This window comes from Fusarium vanettenii, assembly GCF_000151355.1.
Source record: "Fusarium vanettenii 77-13-4 chromosome 1 genomic scaffold NECHAsca_1_chr1_3_0, whole genome shotgun sequence".
NCBI lineage: Eukaryota > Fungi > Ascomycota > Sordariomycetes > Hypocreales > Nectriaceae > Fusarium > Fusarium vanettenii.
This window is the reverse complement of record NW_003315881.1, coordinates 1,366,320-1,385,299: the sequence shown is the minus strand read 5'-3', so window position 1 is coordinate 1,385,299 and position 18,980 is coordinate 1,366,320. Positions and strand designations below refer to the sequence as shown.

At 53.3% G+C, this 18,980-nt stretch overlaps 4 protein-coding genes across 4 annotated transcripts; 2 read left to right on the top strand and 2 right to left on the bottom strand.

Annotated features, from left to right (window-relative positions):
- Positions 1-57: 57 nt before the first annotated feature.
- Positions 58-1,550, bottom strand: NECHADRAFT_65600 (uncharacterized protein; the record flags this gene model as incomplete). Its single annotated transcript, XM_003053488.1, has 3 exons — positions 58-327; positions 374-1,006; positions 1,061-1,550. 3 exons carry the CDS (start codon positions 1,548-1,550, stop codon positions 221-223), a joined length of 1,230 nt encoding a protein of 409 aa, XP_003053534.1. The 3' UTR covers positions 58-220.
- A 2,502-nt stretch (positions 1,551-4,052) lies between these two features.
- CHR2133 (uncharacterized protein) lies at positions 4,053-7,590 on the top strand (the record flags this gene model as incomplete). The annotated part of the gene is made up of 3 exons (XM_003054203.1): positions 4,053-6,791; positions 6,841-6,932; positions 6,984-7,590. 3 exons carry the CDS (start codon positions 4,053-4,055, stop codon positions 7,588-7,590), a joined length of 3,438 nt encoding a protein of 1,145 aa, XP_003054249.1.
- A 2,311-nt stretch (positions 7,591-9,901) lies between these two features.
- Positions 9,902-13,307, top strand: NECHADRAFT_32121 (uncharacterized protein; the record flags this gene model as incomplete). Its single annotated transcript, XM_003054202.1, has 3 exons — positions 9,902-10,089; positions 10,896-11,618; positions 11,708-13,307. Coding segments are annotated over 3 exons (2,511 nt in total), but the record flags the coding sequence as incomplete, so codon positions are not given.
- Positions 13,308-14,340: 1,033 nt separating this feature from the next.
- Positions 14,341-18,068, bottom strand: NECHADRAFT_74776 (uncharacterized protein; the record flags this gene model as incomplete). Its single annotated transcript, XM_003053487.1, has 2 exons — positions 14,341-16,515; positions 16,575-18,068. 2 exons carry the CDS (start codon positions 18,066-18,068, stop codon positions 14,341-14,343), a joined length of 3,669 nt encoding a protein of 1,222 aa, XP_003053533.1.
- Between the last annotated feature and the right edge of the window lie 912 nt (positions 18,069-18,980).

Genomic DNA, 18,980 nt, shown 5'->3' with positions numbered 1-18,980 from the left:
GAAGGCATGCATGGTTGGATGACAAGTGAGAGATTCAGGCATAAAATGATTTTCCCTATGGTGGTAGTTTCATCTCCCTTATTCAAGTCATTATTTGAGTATTTGGTATTAATACAATGCAAATATCCAATGCCATCATATACATTCGTTCGTAGCCATCCTGATGCAATTTTCGTTCCAATATGTCGTACCTAGGCGTCCTGAAAGCATTTTACAACCCTTAAAAAGTCCATCCCTGAAAGTTGTCCACGAAGGTGAGAGCGGCAAGGAGGTACTGGTTGTTGTCATCCCCCCAAGTCTTTGACGCCTCCTTCATCGCGCGGATCGCTGTCACCTGTTAGTCATGGTTCAAACATGAGGGAGGTTGCCTAACCTTTGACGTAGTGAGAATCAGTGGCCCAAGATGAGTTTAGAGCCTTGTCCACGACGTATTTCCAGTCCCTGCCCTTTGGGTCGCTGTCCACATTGTCCGGATTAGGTAGAGGTCGGCCTCTGACGATGAAGACGGCTAGCACCAGAAGCCACCACTCTCGGACAAGAGTGATGTGATGCTCCTTCGGGAAGAAAGGTAGCAGGATTCGGACAGCGTGGCTCGTGGTCAAGAGATGGACCAGGAAGAAATCGAAGGCATGGGTTCCTGGCTGGACAGTAGCAACCAGTATAGCCACTGCAGCTTCTTGCGACATCTCAAACTGCTTGAGAGGATCGTTAATCTCCCAGGCATTCCAGTACTCCAGGATCAGATCCTCGTGCTTTTCAAAGATCTCCGGTAGTTCGTCGAGATCGGGGTGTTTTGGCAGAGCATTGAACCGCTCGTCCTTGGTCATCTTGATGAGTAGTTGAAGTGGTGAGTCGGAGGTGAAGGAAGCCTTCTTGGTGTATGATTTGTTGTCAATGTACTTGTGGAAGAAGTTGTACTGCACACAGGCGAGGCCTAGTGACTCCATTGCAACCTCCTTGCAGTCCATCTCAATGGCATATCCAAGATGAATGAGAGGGTGTCCAACTGTTAATGTTAGTTATGAAATTCTCAAGTCCTTGGATGAAAGGATAGTCATACGGCCACCAATTAGACCATGCCACAATGGCTCGTCGCCTGTGAACAAGTAGTGAACCAACTCTTGCCGCCAGTCATAGTTGAAGCGCATGACAAGCTTGTCTTCGAAATAGTCGACAAAGGCACGTTGGTATCTTCGGTCCCCTCGAAGCTCCTCCCAATCATCGTCACCAATCTCAGCAGGCGAAGGCACCCATGGCTCGAGCTCAACAATCTGCTTGTCGTAAATGTCATTCAGGTGAGAGACACTTGCCCCAAGGAGGTACGCCGAGCTGAGGACATGAGGGTTGTGGTTGTCGAACTGAAGATTGTGGTAGACGATTGAGTAGTTGGCGTGATTGGCCTTCAACAGATGCTTTAGACATCTCGCCCTTCTGTCCGGGTCTGTCTCAATCGAGTGAACCTCGACCGGGGGTACGTCAATTGACTGACGGGTTGAGGCCAGTCCCAAGAGTCGATTCACGACGGGAACCTGTGATAAGAGGCCAGCCATTGTGAGAAATGAGAATGTGGAACTGATACGAGTGTGATCTGATAATGAGAGAAGCAAGATCACAATGACGTCCAAGTGAGCTGTAGAAATGGCTGGCGCCGGTTCCGTTGGGGGCGTTCAACGGACACTAACAAAATGGCGGGGCAAGCTTTTTCCTTTGGGGACTGTCACTCAGTGACGCGTGCACGGACCAAGCGGCAGTGGATTATCAATCTGCAGTCTGGCTTCGCGTCTTCTCATCTTGAACATCACAACCAATTCACGTCGACATACGCTTTGGTCTCTCGCAATGGCAGCTTCAACGGAAATATCTATATACGCCGAGCTTCTGTCAAATATAAGACAAGTCTCAGTTGTCGCGTCCTTGTCATCACCTCCCGACTCGTCCACCAAGGCAGAAATCTCACATGAAGGCCGACGCCTTGAAGTAACTCATCAAGGGCAGACAGAATCCATATCCCTCCCGGCACAAGTCGCCCTCACTGCGGCCCTTCCGGTGGCGACAAATGGACGCCCGGCTTTGTCCTGGAGACTGCCCGTGTCTCCAGCCGAGGCAAGGCCCACCCGCTTCTCCCTGGAAAATCAAACCCTGCCATGGACCTCAGTCGATATAGAGACTGGCTCGCGGATAGGCTGTCGTAATTGCGACAACGAGTTCGTCACACAGCACGCCATAAAAGCCTGGAAAGATCTGCCAAGCGAGAACTGGGCTGAAATGATGGAATTTTGGCATTGTCATAAACCCCATGACCACGACCAGCAAGATCCTGAATCGCTGGTGAGCAAGGGCTACGGCGCCAACCATGCTATATCCGCCCAGTCGGGCATTGGTTTCGTCGACCTCACCTCGTTCCTCTTCTCAGAATCCGACTGTAAAGGTGTCAAGGTAAGTGATGATTCTGACGCGACTGCTTTTGTTCCACGCTAGACCTCGCCTGCACCCGGTCTCAGCCTCCAGACTGGGGAGAAAGAAGATGTCCATGTCGGTACCCAACCTTTCAGTGGTCTGGCCATCGATACAACTCCCCAAGATGAATGCACTGTCGTTCTCACACCGTGGGCTAGCAATCTCTTGGAAACCTTCTTTACCGAACGGGTTCCTCGCGTGACCTAGAAGACGCAGCCACTATTTTTCATCCGGCTTCTCAAAGATATGGGAAACGGGAGATTAACAGGAGGCACATTTGCTTACAGGAACAATGTTGATGTATCCTGGACTATCGATTAGCTGCTTACACCTTGTAGTATTCGTCCTCAACCGTGGATGCTGGCTTCGACCTCTCTTCTTTGGCCTTGGACGACAACGAGACCAAGAAGTATCTTCATGTCTTTTGCCAGAAATGCCAACTTGAGGTTGGCCTATTCAACATTCTTGCATCATCCGTGACGCTGTTCAAATGGCAGATCACTTGCCAAACCATCAAACCAAGCCCCAGGCCCAGTAGTTCTGAGTGTCTGGCAGCCACTCTTCTGGCCACAATCTCCCGGTCAGGATCCTCCAAGTCTATCATCACACCACACATCCTGGGCCCGGAAAGTACAGAGACAGACGAAACCAAGACAAATCTCTTTCTCTGGGTTCTCAACCCAAATGTTGTGTACGCCTCCTCCTCTGCCACTGGCAGCAAAACGGCAATGAAGATACTCTACAGACAGATCCCGGTAGACGAGGGCGAGAAGTTGACCACCTCCATGATCTCGGATGTTCAAGAAATCACTTTGCCCGCCTCAGCCATAAAAGCAGCCGAAGATTGCTTGTCTTCCAGCAACAACTTGCTGCCAGCCCAGGAGAGGAAGTTCAAGGCATTTGACGTTGGGCTTCTTGGAAGGTGGGAGGCTACTTGATGAAAAGTGGCCTTGAGTGTCCATCTTTGAGAAGCATATCGACTTGAGCATGGACAGTGAGCATCCTTCGAGAAAGAATAAGCAGATTTAAGCTACGCATAGGTAACTGGAGGATACAATACACCAATCTGTTCCCAATACGTGTAATTGCCGCCATTCTCCTTGGTGACCGAGATCATGTGACTTGCTGCGCACTGGGGGAGCCCCTGATAGAAGAGCCTGGTGTTGGTCACTTGAAAATGGCGTGTCAGATCTTTCACTTTCATTTTACCTTGTCTAGTTAATCAATTTATTGGGAATTTCATAATCTGAAGAAGTAGGTTCGCGCTGTTTTTGTGAGAACTACCTTAAGTCGATGCCTGAACAATTCCATACTCGGCTGCGCTTTCCTCGAGGTTTGCTTCGACGCACAGTGCTCTGATTCACTTGCACGGTGTATCACAACCTCCACACTACTAGGCATCCGTCTGCACCTTGACACCTCTACTCCATCACTCTCGCTCACACCAACGAAGACTCCGAGGAACCAATCCTGTGTTCTTCCTTTTGAATTTTACGGCTCATGTGGACACTTGACATCATTCGTTCCCCTTGCTTGCACCGGGCTCGACTGACCCGCCGTCTTGTTTGACTCTCTTGCTGTCAGTCTGATGCACGATGCATCCTCAAAGTACAGTTTTCATACCCGCTGGATGTTTGTCCGTCTCTCGAGATGAATGCTCTTTGACCCCGGAACTTTGGTCTCTCGATGAACTTGGGGATTGGAGGACCTTTGACCAGTTGCCGGATTCGCCATTCCATCTCGACCTTGACCCTCATCAACGATTCCTCCCTCAAAACGTGCAATCATCACTTCGGAAGTCGCGAAAGCTCGCACCATGCATGAAACTACTTGAAGCATCATGGATCAGGCTCGAATTCCTCGTCCCTCATCGGACTTCGGAGCGCGGCACCTTTCGGGTTTACCTCCTCCCAGATGATATCTTGCGCAGCACCGTGAAACGATCAGATGCCACATTGATCAAAGCAAGAAGAAAGATACTAGGCCAACTGGATTACTCTCAGGAAGCCTGGCAAGGCGATACCCAATGTCAGCGCGCCAACATGCCACGTCTGCATGAAGACACAAACCAAGGCGACGGATCTGACGAGGATGTGTCGCTGCTGCACTTATTCAACAACATACCATCCCCCAACCCCGACCCTGAGTCAATACTAGACCCTTACTCGAAATCTGCCATGTACGATCTGCTCCAGAGCCAAGTTCCCGGCCTCAAGTCTCAGCTCTACCCATACCAGAGAAGGTCGGCAGCGTTGATGTTACAAAAAGAAGTTCAGCCAGGGACCGTACTTGACCCACGTCTACTCCACGTCAAGGATCAAGAGAACAGAGAATGGTATTTGGACCCCGTCGCCGGCACAGTTCTCAAGGAGCCTCGTTACTATGATGGTGTGTCTGGTGGAATTCTAGCCGAAGAGATGGGCTCTGGCAAAACAATCATGACCTTCGCACTCATCCTCGCGACTCGATCGTTGCCTACTCACCCCCCAGAGCATTTCCGTGCCGGAGATTCCCCCGTGAGAAAACGCCTGGCTTCGCTGTCCGAGATGGCTGCTTCCTGCGCAACCCGAAACTCGGTACCATGGAGACCGTACTTTGACCTCTTCAAGGAACAGACTGGGGACGATTACGAACGCTGCATCGAGGCCCTGGAAGGAAACCCAGGCTATTACTATCTCCCACCGCCCGTTCCTCATTACGTCGGAAGGCGGTCTCGCCAGCGCATCGAACCGCCCAAGAAACTGTTGTATCTCAGCAACTGCAGCCTCGTTGTAGTGCCTGCTAATCTGGTCGAACAATGGGAGCAGGAGATCCGCAAGCATACAGAGGGCTTAAAAGTCCTCGTGGTAACAAAGGGCATCCAGCTACCGCCAACTAAAGACCTGTTAAAATACGACCTCATTCTTCTCTCCCAGACCCGTCTCGAAGCTCTAATCCGGCAGGGGGGCGGAAAACTGAGCGATTCTCCGCTGTCCAATATCCACTTCAAACGATGCATCTTTGATGAAGGGCACAAGCTTGGCAATTCATCGATCAGTAACCCAAGTAACCTGCTCACCAGTTTGGATTCCTTGCATTTCTCATCCCGCTGGGCTGTGACAGGAACACCATCACAAGGGTTATTCGGAGTCGATGCTCAGCAAACAGGGAACGGCACTACCACCCACCGTGACGATGATGCGAATGGCATTAATACGGCGAAGCCTATTACTGGGAGTAGCCTTGAAATGGAAAAAAGGGATTTGGAGAGAATCGGATCTCTTGCAGCTGTCTACTTGAAAGCTCGACCCTGGGCAAACAAGCTCGTGGATGTTGGAGATACCACGGCTGACCCAAAGGTGTATTTGATGCTGCCAAAGCACACGTCAGGTGGCCGTGGCCGCTCGGATTGTCTAGAATCGACCCTCAACTCTCTCATCATTCGACACCAGCTCGCGGAGGTAGGCGACCTTCTCCCACCTGTGAACCACAAGGTGATTGTCCTAGAAGGATCATACCAGGACCAACTATCTGTCAACGTCTTCTCCATGATGATCATTTTCAACTCAGTTCAGTCACAACGAACAGATAGGGATTACTTTTTCCACCAAAAGCAAAGGGACTCTCTAAATGACCTGGTTCGAAATCTGCAGCAAGCTTGTTTCTTTGGAGGCTCTTTCTTCTCAAAGGACATGATTTCAACGGCTGTCAATACCGCAGAGGAATTTCTTCGCAGCGAGAAGGTCCCTATTAGTGCTGAGGATCGGCACCTCCTGGAGCAAGCAATCAAAATTGGCTATGTGGCCATGGAAAATGAAGTGAGGACACTCAGTAACCGATTTCATGAACTGCCAGTCTGTGTCAATGGCTTTCCCCACAATCTCGGTGGTGCATGGTCCCTGGATGGCGCCTTGGGTGATGCCATGTGCAGTTCGTCAAGCATGCTCTTGGCACTTCAGAAGCTGATCTACAAGTCGGCCTCGAAACCTGAGGAACTTAACTCTTTGCTCAATGGTCGCTTAGTTCAGGAGGGCGTTGTCGAGAGGCATCGTGTGTTGGATGAGTCTTTCAAACAAGCCAGCGACAGGTCGCAAACCCTGGCTGGGAACACGAACCTGGGGAACGACAGTCACAAAGCCACGCAGACTCTTAAAGCCAACATTGTGAAGCCCGAAGAGGTGACAGCCGCAGAGGGTGCTCTTGGTCCACTAGAAGCAGCGAGGATCACATCAACCGCGTCGTCCAAGCTCTCCTACTTGATCGATGGCATCATCAAGTATCAGGAGGACGAAAAGATTGTCGTTTTCTATGAAAACGAAAACGCCGCTTGGTATCTCGCCAGCGTACTCGAAACTGTGAGCTTGAAGGGAATTACACTGAAGGCTTGCCACTGACAGTAAACAGCTCCAGATTCAGCACCTCATCTATGCTCGAGGGCTAACGAACAAGAGGAAGGGCCAATATGTCAAAACGTTCCTTGTAAATCCCGATTTCAGGTAACGCTCTTCACTCGCAGGCTGGGTATTATCTGCTAATGGTACCTCTAGGGTCCTTCTCATGGACATTACGCAAGCCGCCTTCGGTCTGGATATTAGAGTTGCCTCCAGGATTTACTTCATCAGCCCAGTTCTCAACCCTCAGGTCGAGGCGCAGGCAATTGGTCGAGCACGACGCATCAGCCAGCAGAAACCAGTCTCGGTGGAGACGCTGGTGCTGAGCAACAGTATCGAAGAGATCATCATTGAGCGGAAGCAACACATGACACAAGCTGAACATGATGCAGCCAAGACGATATTGCAGGTCGAACGAATCTACAATTGGATCAAGGACGCAAGAATCATCCCATTGCCCAATGACAAGACCAGCAAGGAAAGCCAGATGGCGCCTCTACATACGCCTCAATACGTGTTCGGAAGAGGCTTTGGCCGCACCATGCATCCAGACGACGGGTTGGTACTGGATGATTCTCCAACAAGGAAGAAGGATGGTGTGGGGGAGCCTCCCCAAATGACGAATGATTTGAAGCGAGCACACGAAGCAGGCCCAGGTGCAAATGGCCAAGGTGAAGGAAACGCGTCGTCATCCGATAAGCGAGATCTTGCTGCGCGTCCAGCAAGAAGGGTGCGGTTCACGGTTGAAGCAGACGAAGAGTGAAGGCAAGCCAAGTTGCTGCGACTGCAGCTTGCGCCACCAACCCCCGCGCCAAGTTGGAGATGGGTGGAAGCTAGGTTTCAGAACCAAGTTTACAAGTTGGAAGGACAACAGTGAAGGTGTTTGGAGCCGGGCGTCATAGACATAAGATACAAGGAAGGGAATTGGGATTTATCGAATTGGCTGGGATACTTTGAATAACAATTCCGCAGCCGGACTGGATCCTAGCAACCTAAAGCGTGGAACTTTCTGTGACGAACCAGAGATTTGCGATTTACTGGGGCGAGGAGATCAAAAGATGCCTTTTGATGTTTGCTATAGCGACGGCCTGGGGCATTGTCTACGTCAAGGCAGCCTTGCTGTTTGGTTTAAACAAAAGGGCTATTGTGAGGTGATAGCAAAAACAGGTGATGAGGGCAAAGGAACAGAGCGAGGCAGAGCCGAGCATTTGTCACGGCAGAAGTGAAGATTCGGTTATCCCGCCAGGATCGCTCTCATGACAACCCCCGCAGCGGATGCACAAAACAGGAGCCCATGTATGGGTACGGTGTGCAGTCAGAAGGATTCGAGTGCATCGGAGGTCAGTTGCGGTCTGGCCAAGACGGGAACAGCAGATGGCACGCACGCAGCAATAGCTCTGAGTAAGTTGACGACATGCCTTGCCAGCAAAGATGGCGAGGGATGGCTAGTCAGCCAGCACGGGGGCTACGTGGGTGCAATTTCGGAGGGTTTATGCCGTCAGCAGTTGGACAATATCGATTTTCCGATTCATTGCATTCTCGGTCAGCACGGGATGGCGATTGCTACTACTCTGAGTCCAGGGCCATGTTCCCGGCTTCCGCTAGACAGAGGGAAGGGAAGCAGACAAGACAAGGGAGTCTCCCGTGGCCTGCCCTGCTATGATCTTAGCAGCATGGCTGGGAACCCTGGCTCATTTGGGGCGAGCTAGGTTTGTCGCACAAGCAGATGAGGATGGTTGCCTGCTGTCAATCTGTCCCGCTCACTGGAACAGCAAGACGCGCCGACAAGGAGCTGGAGTTTGGTTGATCAACGTGATGCTAGCTAGCCGCTGCAGCGGCGCCCCCAAATGCTCCGACTGGGACACCCTGGGCGGGCCACGGACTCGAGGGAGAACGACAAGTGGATGATGAGAAGTGAGAACGATTCCACTGTGAGGGGTCGCGAAGACCCGCTGATTCAAAGGCGTGAGGCCATCAAGACTGGTCAGTGGTACAGTACAGGCAGGGATGCTGTTGTGCTCCTCAACAGGGTACTATTTTTGACCTTGAGCGGGTGGTTGGCGGTACATCGTCACCATCACGGCTCATGGTTTCACACATTGGATATCTCGAACCGTGGCGGGAAGATGGCGCAAGAAAGGGCGCCGCTAATGAGGCTCTAGTCGAGGGTTGGATCTGTCCTGGCGCTTGGAGGGAGAGGTCGTCTGTTACAGTCTAGGGCACTTCTCCTTATTGCTGACCTTCCCTGGCGTCAATGCTAACTCAAACCCCAGGTTTCCATGATGGAGCAAAATCCAAAACACAGCAAAAAGCAGGGAATGGTCATGGGTGACTTGGCCAAGGGGTGGGTCGTCATTGGCTCCGCCACGGTCGAGGATGAGGAAGAACAGTGGTTCTTGGGAGATGTTGCTGTTTCTGGACGCGAGCATGGCTCCTTCGGCTGTTGCTGTTGTTGTTTTGGCCATGGGAAGCATGATACTTAAGTTTGACGGATCCCGTTGGTCAGCTTGATTTCGACGCTTCACGACGTGTTTTCGACGCAACTATCACCACCATAACCAACTTGACAACCTGGAAATCAAGGCCTCGTGGCTCAGAGAGGCAAAAGGGGAAATCAACGACCAAGTGACAATTCGGTGCGGTACCTGCTCGACGCTTGCCATGCATGTCTGAGTTTTTTTGTCCCGACGGCGCCGCAATTGATGCAGAGGCGTTTTATTGTGTGTGCTCTCCCGACCGCTCTCCCTGATTTCTTGCTGGTCGATCGATTTATTCCCTTGTTCTTTTCTTATTTCAAGCCGTCTTCCCCTCTTCTGAGCTCCCGAGAGCCTCATTGTCCTACTCTCGTTTCATTATCCTCGAGGTTTACGAGCTTGTTCAGACGTTGATACGCCGCCTTCTGAGAGGGCTGAATGCAGACACCCATACGAACTCACATCTAAGCGCCATTGGAACATATACGATCAAGCACCCTGTCATATTGAGTTGACGTTCCGTTCCGTTCGCCGATCTTACCGTACAAACTCCACCAGCCAGCCGGAGCCTTCTTGGCCTGGCATCACCAAGACCCGACCGCCATGTTCGAGGTTCCGCACAACCACCATGGCAAAGACTTTAAGCGCTTCTTCTCGCCTGGGCGCAGCTCAATGTCGGCCATTGAGGATAAGAGGGCCGACGAGTTCCGCAAGCACGTGTGGGCCGTCACCATGATTGACGAAGATCCCTTGTCGGGTAAGATGAATCGACACTCGACTGACCTTGTGTGAGTCTTGATCTTTTTTCTTTGGTTTCTTTTCTTTTCTTCGTTGGAGATCAGGACCGAACCCCTTTCCCGCGCCGTGCAGTGCAGTAGTTTGGCCCCAGAAGAGGTGGCCCGTTAGGCCGTCTCTCTCTATATGCGGGCGGCTGCAAGACAGACAGCGCCTCAATCCTACCAGCATCTGGCCATTACCCATTTTTCGGTATCCAGCGGCAGTGGCAGTGGTGGTTTGAGCAGTGTATGCTTATGTCTTTCTTGCACTGAACCCCCTGAGCCAGCCTGGAGGATGAGCTGCTACCAGTTGCTGGGCCAGACAAAGCTGCCAAGCCAGAGCAACTACTAGTTGATGAACAAGGAGACGCCTCCATCATGTCTCTCCTCGTTCCGTCTACCGAGCACCGGAAGTGTCTCACGGGCTGCACATGTTGCCCCAGCGCTCTGGGCTTGGCTGCCGCCAACACCATGGACGGGACTAGCGCTCAACTCGAAGACCTTGGTTTGATTACCTGTCCACAATTTCCCCTTGGTGGCGTCCCCAGGTGCCTGGCAGCCTCGCGCTACGCGGAGCCAAGAGATCACCCAGGCTGGTTCACATACGTCAGAACTGTTCTAGACGGATGGACTTGAAGCCGAGTGTGCCTAGCCCGCGCCTGCGCCTGTCTGTGCTTTGAGCTGAGGAGCCTTTCATGGATGCATTGGAGAGTTTTCATTATGTATACTTGCCTTTTTTTCTCCCGCAGTTGTAGAACTTTGTGTGCCTTTTCTTCTTTTTCTTCTTCTCTTCCTTCAAGCTGACATTGGTGTATCAGTCGTCCTGGACCCAACAAACTTAGGTCCAAGAGAGCATCTGCCTACGCTGGACCACCACCGGTAAAGCGAGGTAATGACAGAAAGTCCAAGGAAAAGTCGAAATCAGCAGATCTCACCATGCGAGAGCCTACGATTGCAATTCAGCCAATGCACCCTCCATCCTTCAAGTCACCGACGGACCTGTACCCGGTAAAGGAGAACACCATGGACGATTTCTTCGCCAATGAGTCCAAGGACAACTTGCCTCGCACCTCATACCCGATACGTCCAACCTATGCTGTCTTGGAGACACCATTAGCCGACCCTACAAGGAGCAGTGATGGTCTTCCTGGTGTCAAGCTCAACCGGCCTCGAAAGCTCAGCAACAACTCGATGACCACCATGTCTTCTCTTCAGAGCCGGGAAAGCATGAGCACAAGACGGACTCCATCCTGGGGAAGCAGGACCAGCGTTGACACTTCGGATTCCATGTCCCACTGGCGGCCTGATTACATGTATCAACGACCCATGCCCATCAAGAAACAAGCACCCGTCCGAGACCCATTCAAGCCGAACGAGCTCTTTTCGATGATGCCTGTCGAGGTGCTCTCTGTCATTCTGGAGAAGCTGAGGGAACTTCATGTCGGATACAAGAGCGGGAGTTGTGCAACTTGTTGGATGCGAGACGTTTGCAACATGTGCGTCGTCTCTCGCAAGTGGTACGGTCCCGCCCAAGAAGCCCTGTAAGTTTTTTTTTTACTTACTCATGATCGGAATACGATCGCCAGAGATGCCGGGTGGCGTCAAGCTAACAAATTCCCGTCTGGTTCAGGTACGAAGACATTCAGCTGGTTGGCCCAGACTCGGCCGCCCACAAAAAGAAGTTTAAGCTGTCTCAGGGCGCCCGAGTCATGATGCTCCGGCGCCTGCTACGCGCCAAACCCCGGATCGCCGCAATCGTCCGCCGGCTCAAGGTTCCGGCCCCCGAGCCGCTTCCGGGCAAGGGGTCCACCGTTGCCGACTACGACAACCCCGTCGCCTCTCTTGTCATGGCCTGTCCCAATCTCGAGAGCCTCTCTGGTCTGTCGACCACCTACGATCACTCGTTCAAGAAGATCTTTCATGCACTATCGACGAGGTCAAACCTGAAGGAGATGAACTGGTTGATCCAACCATCGCCGCTTCAGAAGCAGCAGAGGATCCAGTCGAGCACGCAGCAGCTGGGTCTGGTTATGCCCGGGGAGCTCAAGCCGTTCCAGGAGGCCGCCTTCTTGAGCCATCATGACAACTGGTCCCAGCTCGAGACCCTCACCATCCATTGTCTCCCTGGAGCGACTCTAACGCCTGAAAGCCTCCTCACATCGACTCTCAGCTACCTCCCAAAACTCAAGCACCTCCACCTGTGCAACCTCCCTCCCAACAGTTTCAACGACGCTGCTCTCCTCGCCCTCCCGCCGCTAAAATCCTTGACTCTCTCTCACATTAGCGGCATCTCCTCCAGCGGCCTCTCTGCCTTTGCAACTCACACCTCGAGTGCGCCCTTGCGCAAGTTGACCCTGCGCCATACACCCCTCACCTCCCTGGCCGCTCTCGCACGAATTCTCTCCAATCTGAGGTCACTCATCACCTTCTCCCTCGTCCAGGCCTTCCCGCCCGTCATGCCTGAAGACGACACTTTTTCCCTATGGATGATGCCTTACCTCGCATCCAGCAGCGTCAAGAAGCTGCATTGGGACATCACAAGCCACGCCTCGTGCGTCAACGCCGCCGACGACATCCTCGCACGGAGCATCGCGGCTGGAGGCTTCCCCGCGTTGAGGGCCCTCCGCGTGCTCAACGACCCAGACGGCATCTTCCAGGAGCTGTGCTACCCCGTTGAGAGGATCGACCTCCATACAGATCGATTCCGAACTACGGAGCAACCTAACGATGTGGCCCCAAGCTCCAACACCAGCCCCATGTCACCGACACGTCTCTTCAAGTCTTCCAGCAGCTCCTCCCTCCCTTCACCACGAACCCCAATGTCCTTCTTTGGCGATTTGCGCCACGCCCCCTACACCAGCCTCCACACGGCGCGCCTCGCCGCTCAGGCCCGTCTCGAGGCGGCCCGTTCCCGCCCCCGCTTCACCGTCAACGTGGTCGACGAGGACGGCACGACAACCGAGACATTTGCCATGGCCGGCTTCATCGGCACTCCAGGCAGTGTCATCCGCTATTACCTCATCTCGGATCCGGGCACGACAGACGACAAGGGCGGTCTAGTCGATGTGCGTGACCTGGACGGCGATGGCGGTGAGAGTCTTGCTGGAGGTCGTGAAGGATGTATGGGGCGCTGGAATATGCGCGACGGTGTCGTAGCAGACAGAAAAGAGAAGGAGAGGTGGTGGCACACTGAGAGAGGCCGCTGGACAAAGGTATCTCTATCATCATGAACGATTCTTGTCTTCTCTATGGCGTTTTTTCGGAACATTGGGATAATTGATAATGCAAGACTGGGCTCTCGCATCGGCAAGCATGGTAATGATATCACGGCCAATACATATAAACGGGTCTTGAGGAAATCTCTATGAATAGGTACTAGGCATTTTGATTTGGAGTTTAGAAATTTAGGTAATCGGGGCAGGGCATGAAAATTTGGTAACTTCTGGGATAAGGTAAAAGACTGAATGTAAATCCTGCGTGACTCGATAGGAGTCGATGAAAAAGATATCATGACAACTCTTAGTACTATCCCCATGACATCTTCCGGAGGCCAGATACAGTTGTCTTCAAACGGTGCAAATATAACGATAAACACATGATATTCACGGTCATGATATCCTAGGTAAACACCATAGCAACCTCTTCCAAGAATTATATCCCAGTGTACCCAGGTATACAGTATAGACATACATACACACCAAACTCCACGCTACATACAACGGAACTCGGTTCAAAAACAATTAAACATTTTTTTTTATCCATCCAATTATGTGGACATGGCTCTCTATCAACTCTAAAAGTATTCCTTTCCGACTACATCTGTGTAGATTTTCTCATGCTAAGTCGTTAAAATGTTTTGTTCTCTGCGCGCCCAAGGTCTCCTGTCCAAAAATATCTGCGTGCATGTGTGTGTGTGTGTGTGTGTGTGTGTGCGTGCGCGTACGTATATGGTAAAAAAAAAAAAGCAGACAACACCTTTGAAAAAAAAAAAAAAGAGAGAAAAAGACAGCCTTATCCAACATGTACCTAGCCAACCAGCTCTCATCAGAATAGAAGAAGAAAACGAGCTCGAGGCCCAAATTATGGTTGCAATGGTAGAAGAGTAGCAGCACTCCAGTGCCGTCAAGGTAAAAAAAAAAAAAAAGAGACGCAAGAAAAATGAAGTCCGAGACCTAACCCCCAGCATGTACAAAACATTGGGAACTCCGTTGACCTTTTTGGGAGCTCCCAGAGAGAGGAAATGGCAGGTAGTCCATTGTTGATTTAGAAAAATCCCTTCTTCTTCTTTGGCTTCTTGCCTTCGTTACCCAAGATGTCGTCAAAGGTGGCTCCAGATGGTTCCGGAGGAGGAGACTCCTGTTGGGAGCCATGAGCGTTACCCAAGGCGGTCAGGTTGCCGACAGACTGGCTTCTTGAGCCGAGCATGACACTGGCAGGTCGTCCTCCCAGGGAGCTACTACGCTCTCCAAAGGGGCTCGGGGGCTGGAGAGGCACCGGCTCAAGACCAAGGGCAATGCTGGATCGCCAGGCCTGGTTGGCTCGGCTTCCGCTTGGGGAGTGTGTTCGGGGTCGCAAGGCAGCCTGAGGGCTACCCATGGGCGAGGGAGGAGTGTTCAGTCCGCCAAAAGATGGGGGCGGGGTGGGAACAAAGTCATCGCCGTCCAAGAACATGGAGCGAGGAGGCTCGAGCGGTGACAGAGGCGGTTCCGTGGCCTGTACAGGAAGCGCTGAACCGCCGTTCTCATCCCACTGCGCAGCAGCAAGCCAGCAGTGACTTCGGTGGTAGGTGGCTTCCACACTAAAGAGGACCGCGTCGGTAGACAACTCCACCAGGCCACCTCCTCCAGCCACCTCATACCACATCTTCTTGACCTGCTGGTCTCCAATCCACGGGGGGTTACCCATGGGAGGCTCGCAAAGGAAGTACTCAACCCCCTCGGTAAACTGCATGCCTGGGGCGTCCACCACAAGGACAGGCAGCGACTGAATCACCGTATAGAGGAAGAGCCAGTAGCCAATGCGTTGATCAGCAAAGTCCAGTGGCGTCTTACCTCGGGCCTCTCGCAACTCAAATTCCTTGAACTTGTCCAGGAAGGGGACCTTGATGCTGTTGGTATCGTAGTTGTACGCCTTGTTGAGGATGAGGATGAGCTCGTGCTCCTTGATGTTCTTGTCGAATTTGGCCTGCTTCTTGGGAGGAAGCGTGTCATACGTCTCCAGAATCGATGTGGCCACGGGCAGCTGGGGGCAGTCGTAAGGAACGGGCGGGAGGACGGGTGGCTTTGAGCGATCAAACTCAGACATGATGTTTCGAAGAGCCGACATGATCATCTTGTCAGTCTCTTCAGAAAGAGCCGGCACCTCGTCCATGACTCTGGAGGTGCGGTTGGTTCGGTCCACAATCAGGTCATACAACGCACACATATCCGAGTACAGGACCTTGAGGACCAGTCTGTTCAGTCCGCTTTCGGCGAACGGGTTCTTCTTGCTGCTGGCCTTGGGGGGCCAGTTACCAAACGTGTGTTTGTAGTAGCTCATGACAAAGTGTCGCATCTTGCTGAAAGAGTTCTTCCACACCTTGAAGCGCACATGTCTGAGTTCCGCCATCGAGGTCGAGTTGGCAATGCCAGAAAAGATGGCCGGGAAGTCAAAGTTTTCCAGGTGCTGGTTGGCGTTGTGCTGTCGGTTGAGCAAGTCCAGATGGGCACGTTCGAGGCTCACGCGAGTCTTGGGCGAAACCTGCTCGAACAGGGGCAGTCGGAGCTCCATAATAGCAGCGTACTTCCCTGCAGCATGAGCAAATGCTTCATTGTAAAGGTCTGAAGATCGCATGCGCTCGCCGAGAATCAATGCCTCCAGTGTCTTTTCCCTGCTGTGTCTGCAGTCCGCAAGAGCGTGCTGGTCCATGTAGAAGCCGAAGCTGAGGTCGACCGCATCTCCAAAAGTGGCGCCATCGAAGCTCACGAAGCCAAACTCCTCCAGGAGCGCGGCGATCTGAAGAAAGGCGTGGAAGTTGGTAGGTCGCGTCTTGGTTGCTACCAGAGGCTGTCCGGTCAAGAAAGCGAACAAATTTCGGATACCGATCAGCCGGTCGAGGTCCGGCTGCGCACCGGGGACAGGCGCCGCGAGCTGCCCGGAGCTAGACGGGGCGGTAGGCAGATAAAGGCGAAGGTCATCGGATCCATCGTCAGGGATGGGCGGCGAGTTTGGCGGGGAGAGGTATCGGGCCGCGTCTTCGGCAGTCAAGCTATCACGCCCACCAAAGCTCCTAGCTCGGCTTCGACCGGCGGGCGCTTCTCGCTCTGTCTGAATGAGTTCATTAAAGATGTAGGACGAGCTGATGGTGAATTCCTGGACCTTGAACGCCGGTCCGTGGCCGCTGTCCTTGGGGTACAGGTAAACGAGCACAGCTCCGCTCTCGTTCCAGAGCTCGGGGACCTGGTGGAAACAATTATTAACTCTGAAACTCAGGTGCAACAGGGGACGATGCCACCTACCTTTTCTCCGTTCTTGAGCAACGAGACATTGTACTCGGCTCGTGTGTCGTCAGACAGGACCCAGGCGCTCGATTCGTTTGCGTTGGAAACTTCGACAGAGTTTGAGCGGGATCTTCCGCCGCCGGGCAGCCAACTTCGGCGAAGACGACCCCGGGTCGGGCTCTGGCTAACATCGCCCTTGGATGAGCTGGGTCGGATGGAAAGCGGCGTCGAGACAACGCGGCTCTTGCTGTTGCTGTTGCGCACGGTGGGGGACTGAACAGATGATGATCGACGGCCACGATCGGGACCAGGTGATGTTGTCCGCGTCTTAAGGCCCTGCACGGGAGGCTCGCCGCCATTCGCAATGTGCTGGAGGGAGCCGCTCCTTCGCCGAGCGTCGGGGTTCTCCTTGCGCAGCTTTCCACTGTGCTCCACGGGAGCCGTCGGAGGAGGGGGAGGGGGGACCATGGGTTCCTGAGGAGTCAGAACAGCCCGTTGCATCTCAGGTGATGGCGGGATCGGGGCCATGATCTGGGGGTTGGGGCTTGGCTGAGGCATCTCGAGACTGTCGCTCCCACGTGTAGGAATTGAGACTTCGCTGGGCGGGGAACCACCAAACCCAGTAAGGTTCAGATCCTGGGTAGTGATGGCCAAGCCTGGGCGATGGTCTTCGGGCATGTGGGCCTTGGGCTCGACGATGCTCGGGGTGCTGGACGATGGACTGTAGTCAAGGGTTGTGGGAGCCGTTGCGGCCGTTGTCACCGTGTTAGTGGTGGTGGAGGTGTTGGTGGGAGAGGAAGATTTGGTGGGTGCAGGAGAGGGTGCGGCAACGGGAGCGGGAGCCGTGGCGGTTGCAACGGCCGCAGGTACGGAGTGCGTTGGCACTGGCACGGGTGGTGGTTGTGCTTCAGGTTGTGGAGGTGCCGCAGCTGGTGCTGTTGTTGGCGGTGCAGGTGGTGCCGTTGTTGGCGCTGGCACAGGCGGTGGTGGTGGTGCTTGCTTGGCTGGCATCTTTTTGGGCGAAGCCGGTGAGGATTCCGAAGGCAGCGTGATTAAGGGGAGAAGCGATGAGAGACGGAATCTAGATTTTCGGTTTGACTGCTTGGCAGGTGGTAGGTTGGTTGTGGACTGAGACTTGGGCAGAGTTGCAGACTTGTTGGAGTTCCCGCCGCTGCTGCGCTTGGTGAGGGTCTTGGGCCGTTCGGGTGAGCGAGTGTGAGCTTGAGCGTTGGAGGTGCTCTCTTTGTCGTGTCGTACGGCGTCCTGCTTGTCGGAATTGGGTGCAGAACCGGGATTGGAGCTATTGTCTCGCAGCTGGGAAAGGTCGACGGTATTCGACTTGTGCCAGGTTTTCTTGCGGGGATCGTGGGATGTCGAAGTCGAAGTTCCAGCGGTGGAAGAGGCCGAGGACGAAGGAGTCGACGACTCAGGATCAGTGTTGGACCGCAGCATGGAGAAGGACGCAGGTATGATGGAGGCCCGGAAGGACTTGCTCGACGTCATGCTGGGCATTATGAGCGGCCAGCAAACGCCAGCGTTACATGCAGCAGCGAGATGCTGCTACTAAGAATGGAACTGGTAAAGCTGGGGGAGTGGCGAGGTACGGTAACGGCGTAGTCGGTCGAAAACGAACGAGGGAGGACCTGAAGGGGGGGGAGAGGGAGAGGGTTTGGCGGGTCGCGGCCAGGCTAGAATATGTAGGTATGGGATGTCCGCAGCCTTGGCCGAAGAGAGAGCGCAGGAAGCAGCAGTTTTGGAAAAAGGAATCAGCAGAAACAGGCAGGCTCTCGTTCTTTTCTGCCGGGCCAGCTGGAGACTGAGAGGGCTGCTGCACGAATGAATACTACTTGCTAGGCACGCCCAGGGCACACAGTATTTTAGTCTGTGGCTGCGTGTCAGATCTAGGACGGGTCTTCCCTGCGCCAGGACAAGCCCCAGAGATGGGGTCCTTGGAGGAGCCCCCGAGAGCGAGAGGACCCATAGACGAGCCAGAAAGCTCGACTCTGGATGGCTGTCAGTCTGGATCCAGGGAGTACTCGCAAGGTACTTCGTATGCTACTTTTGGGGCGACAGACGCCGCCGGTCGTCTCTGGATCAACGGGTTCGGGGGCTCGGGAGCGGGTGGAGACGCGATGACGTTGGCTGGGCCCAGCGTGAGTGGATGAAGTTTCTGTCTAGGTCTCTTTTTTTTTTCTTCGTCCCTCGTTCGCTGCTACGTAAGTTGAGGTATAGTCTCCTGAGCTTGGGACAAGGGGTGTGTAATATGTTCCCTTGTGCCGGAATTAAAGAGAGGGCATGAAAAGAAAGAAAGAAAGAAAGAAAGAAAAATAACAGAAACAAGATACTACAAGAGAGAGTGCAGGCGCCCGTCAAGATGCAGACGTCCATCCGTGTATCCAGACAGTGCGTGGACACTTTACTTGT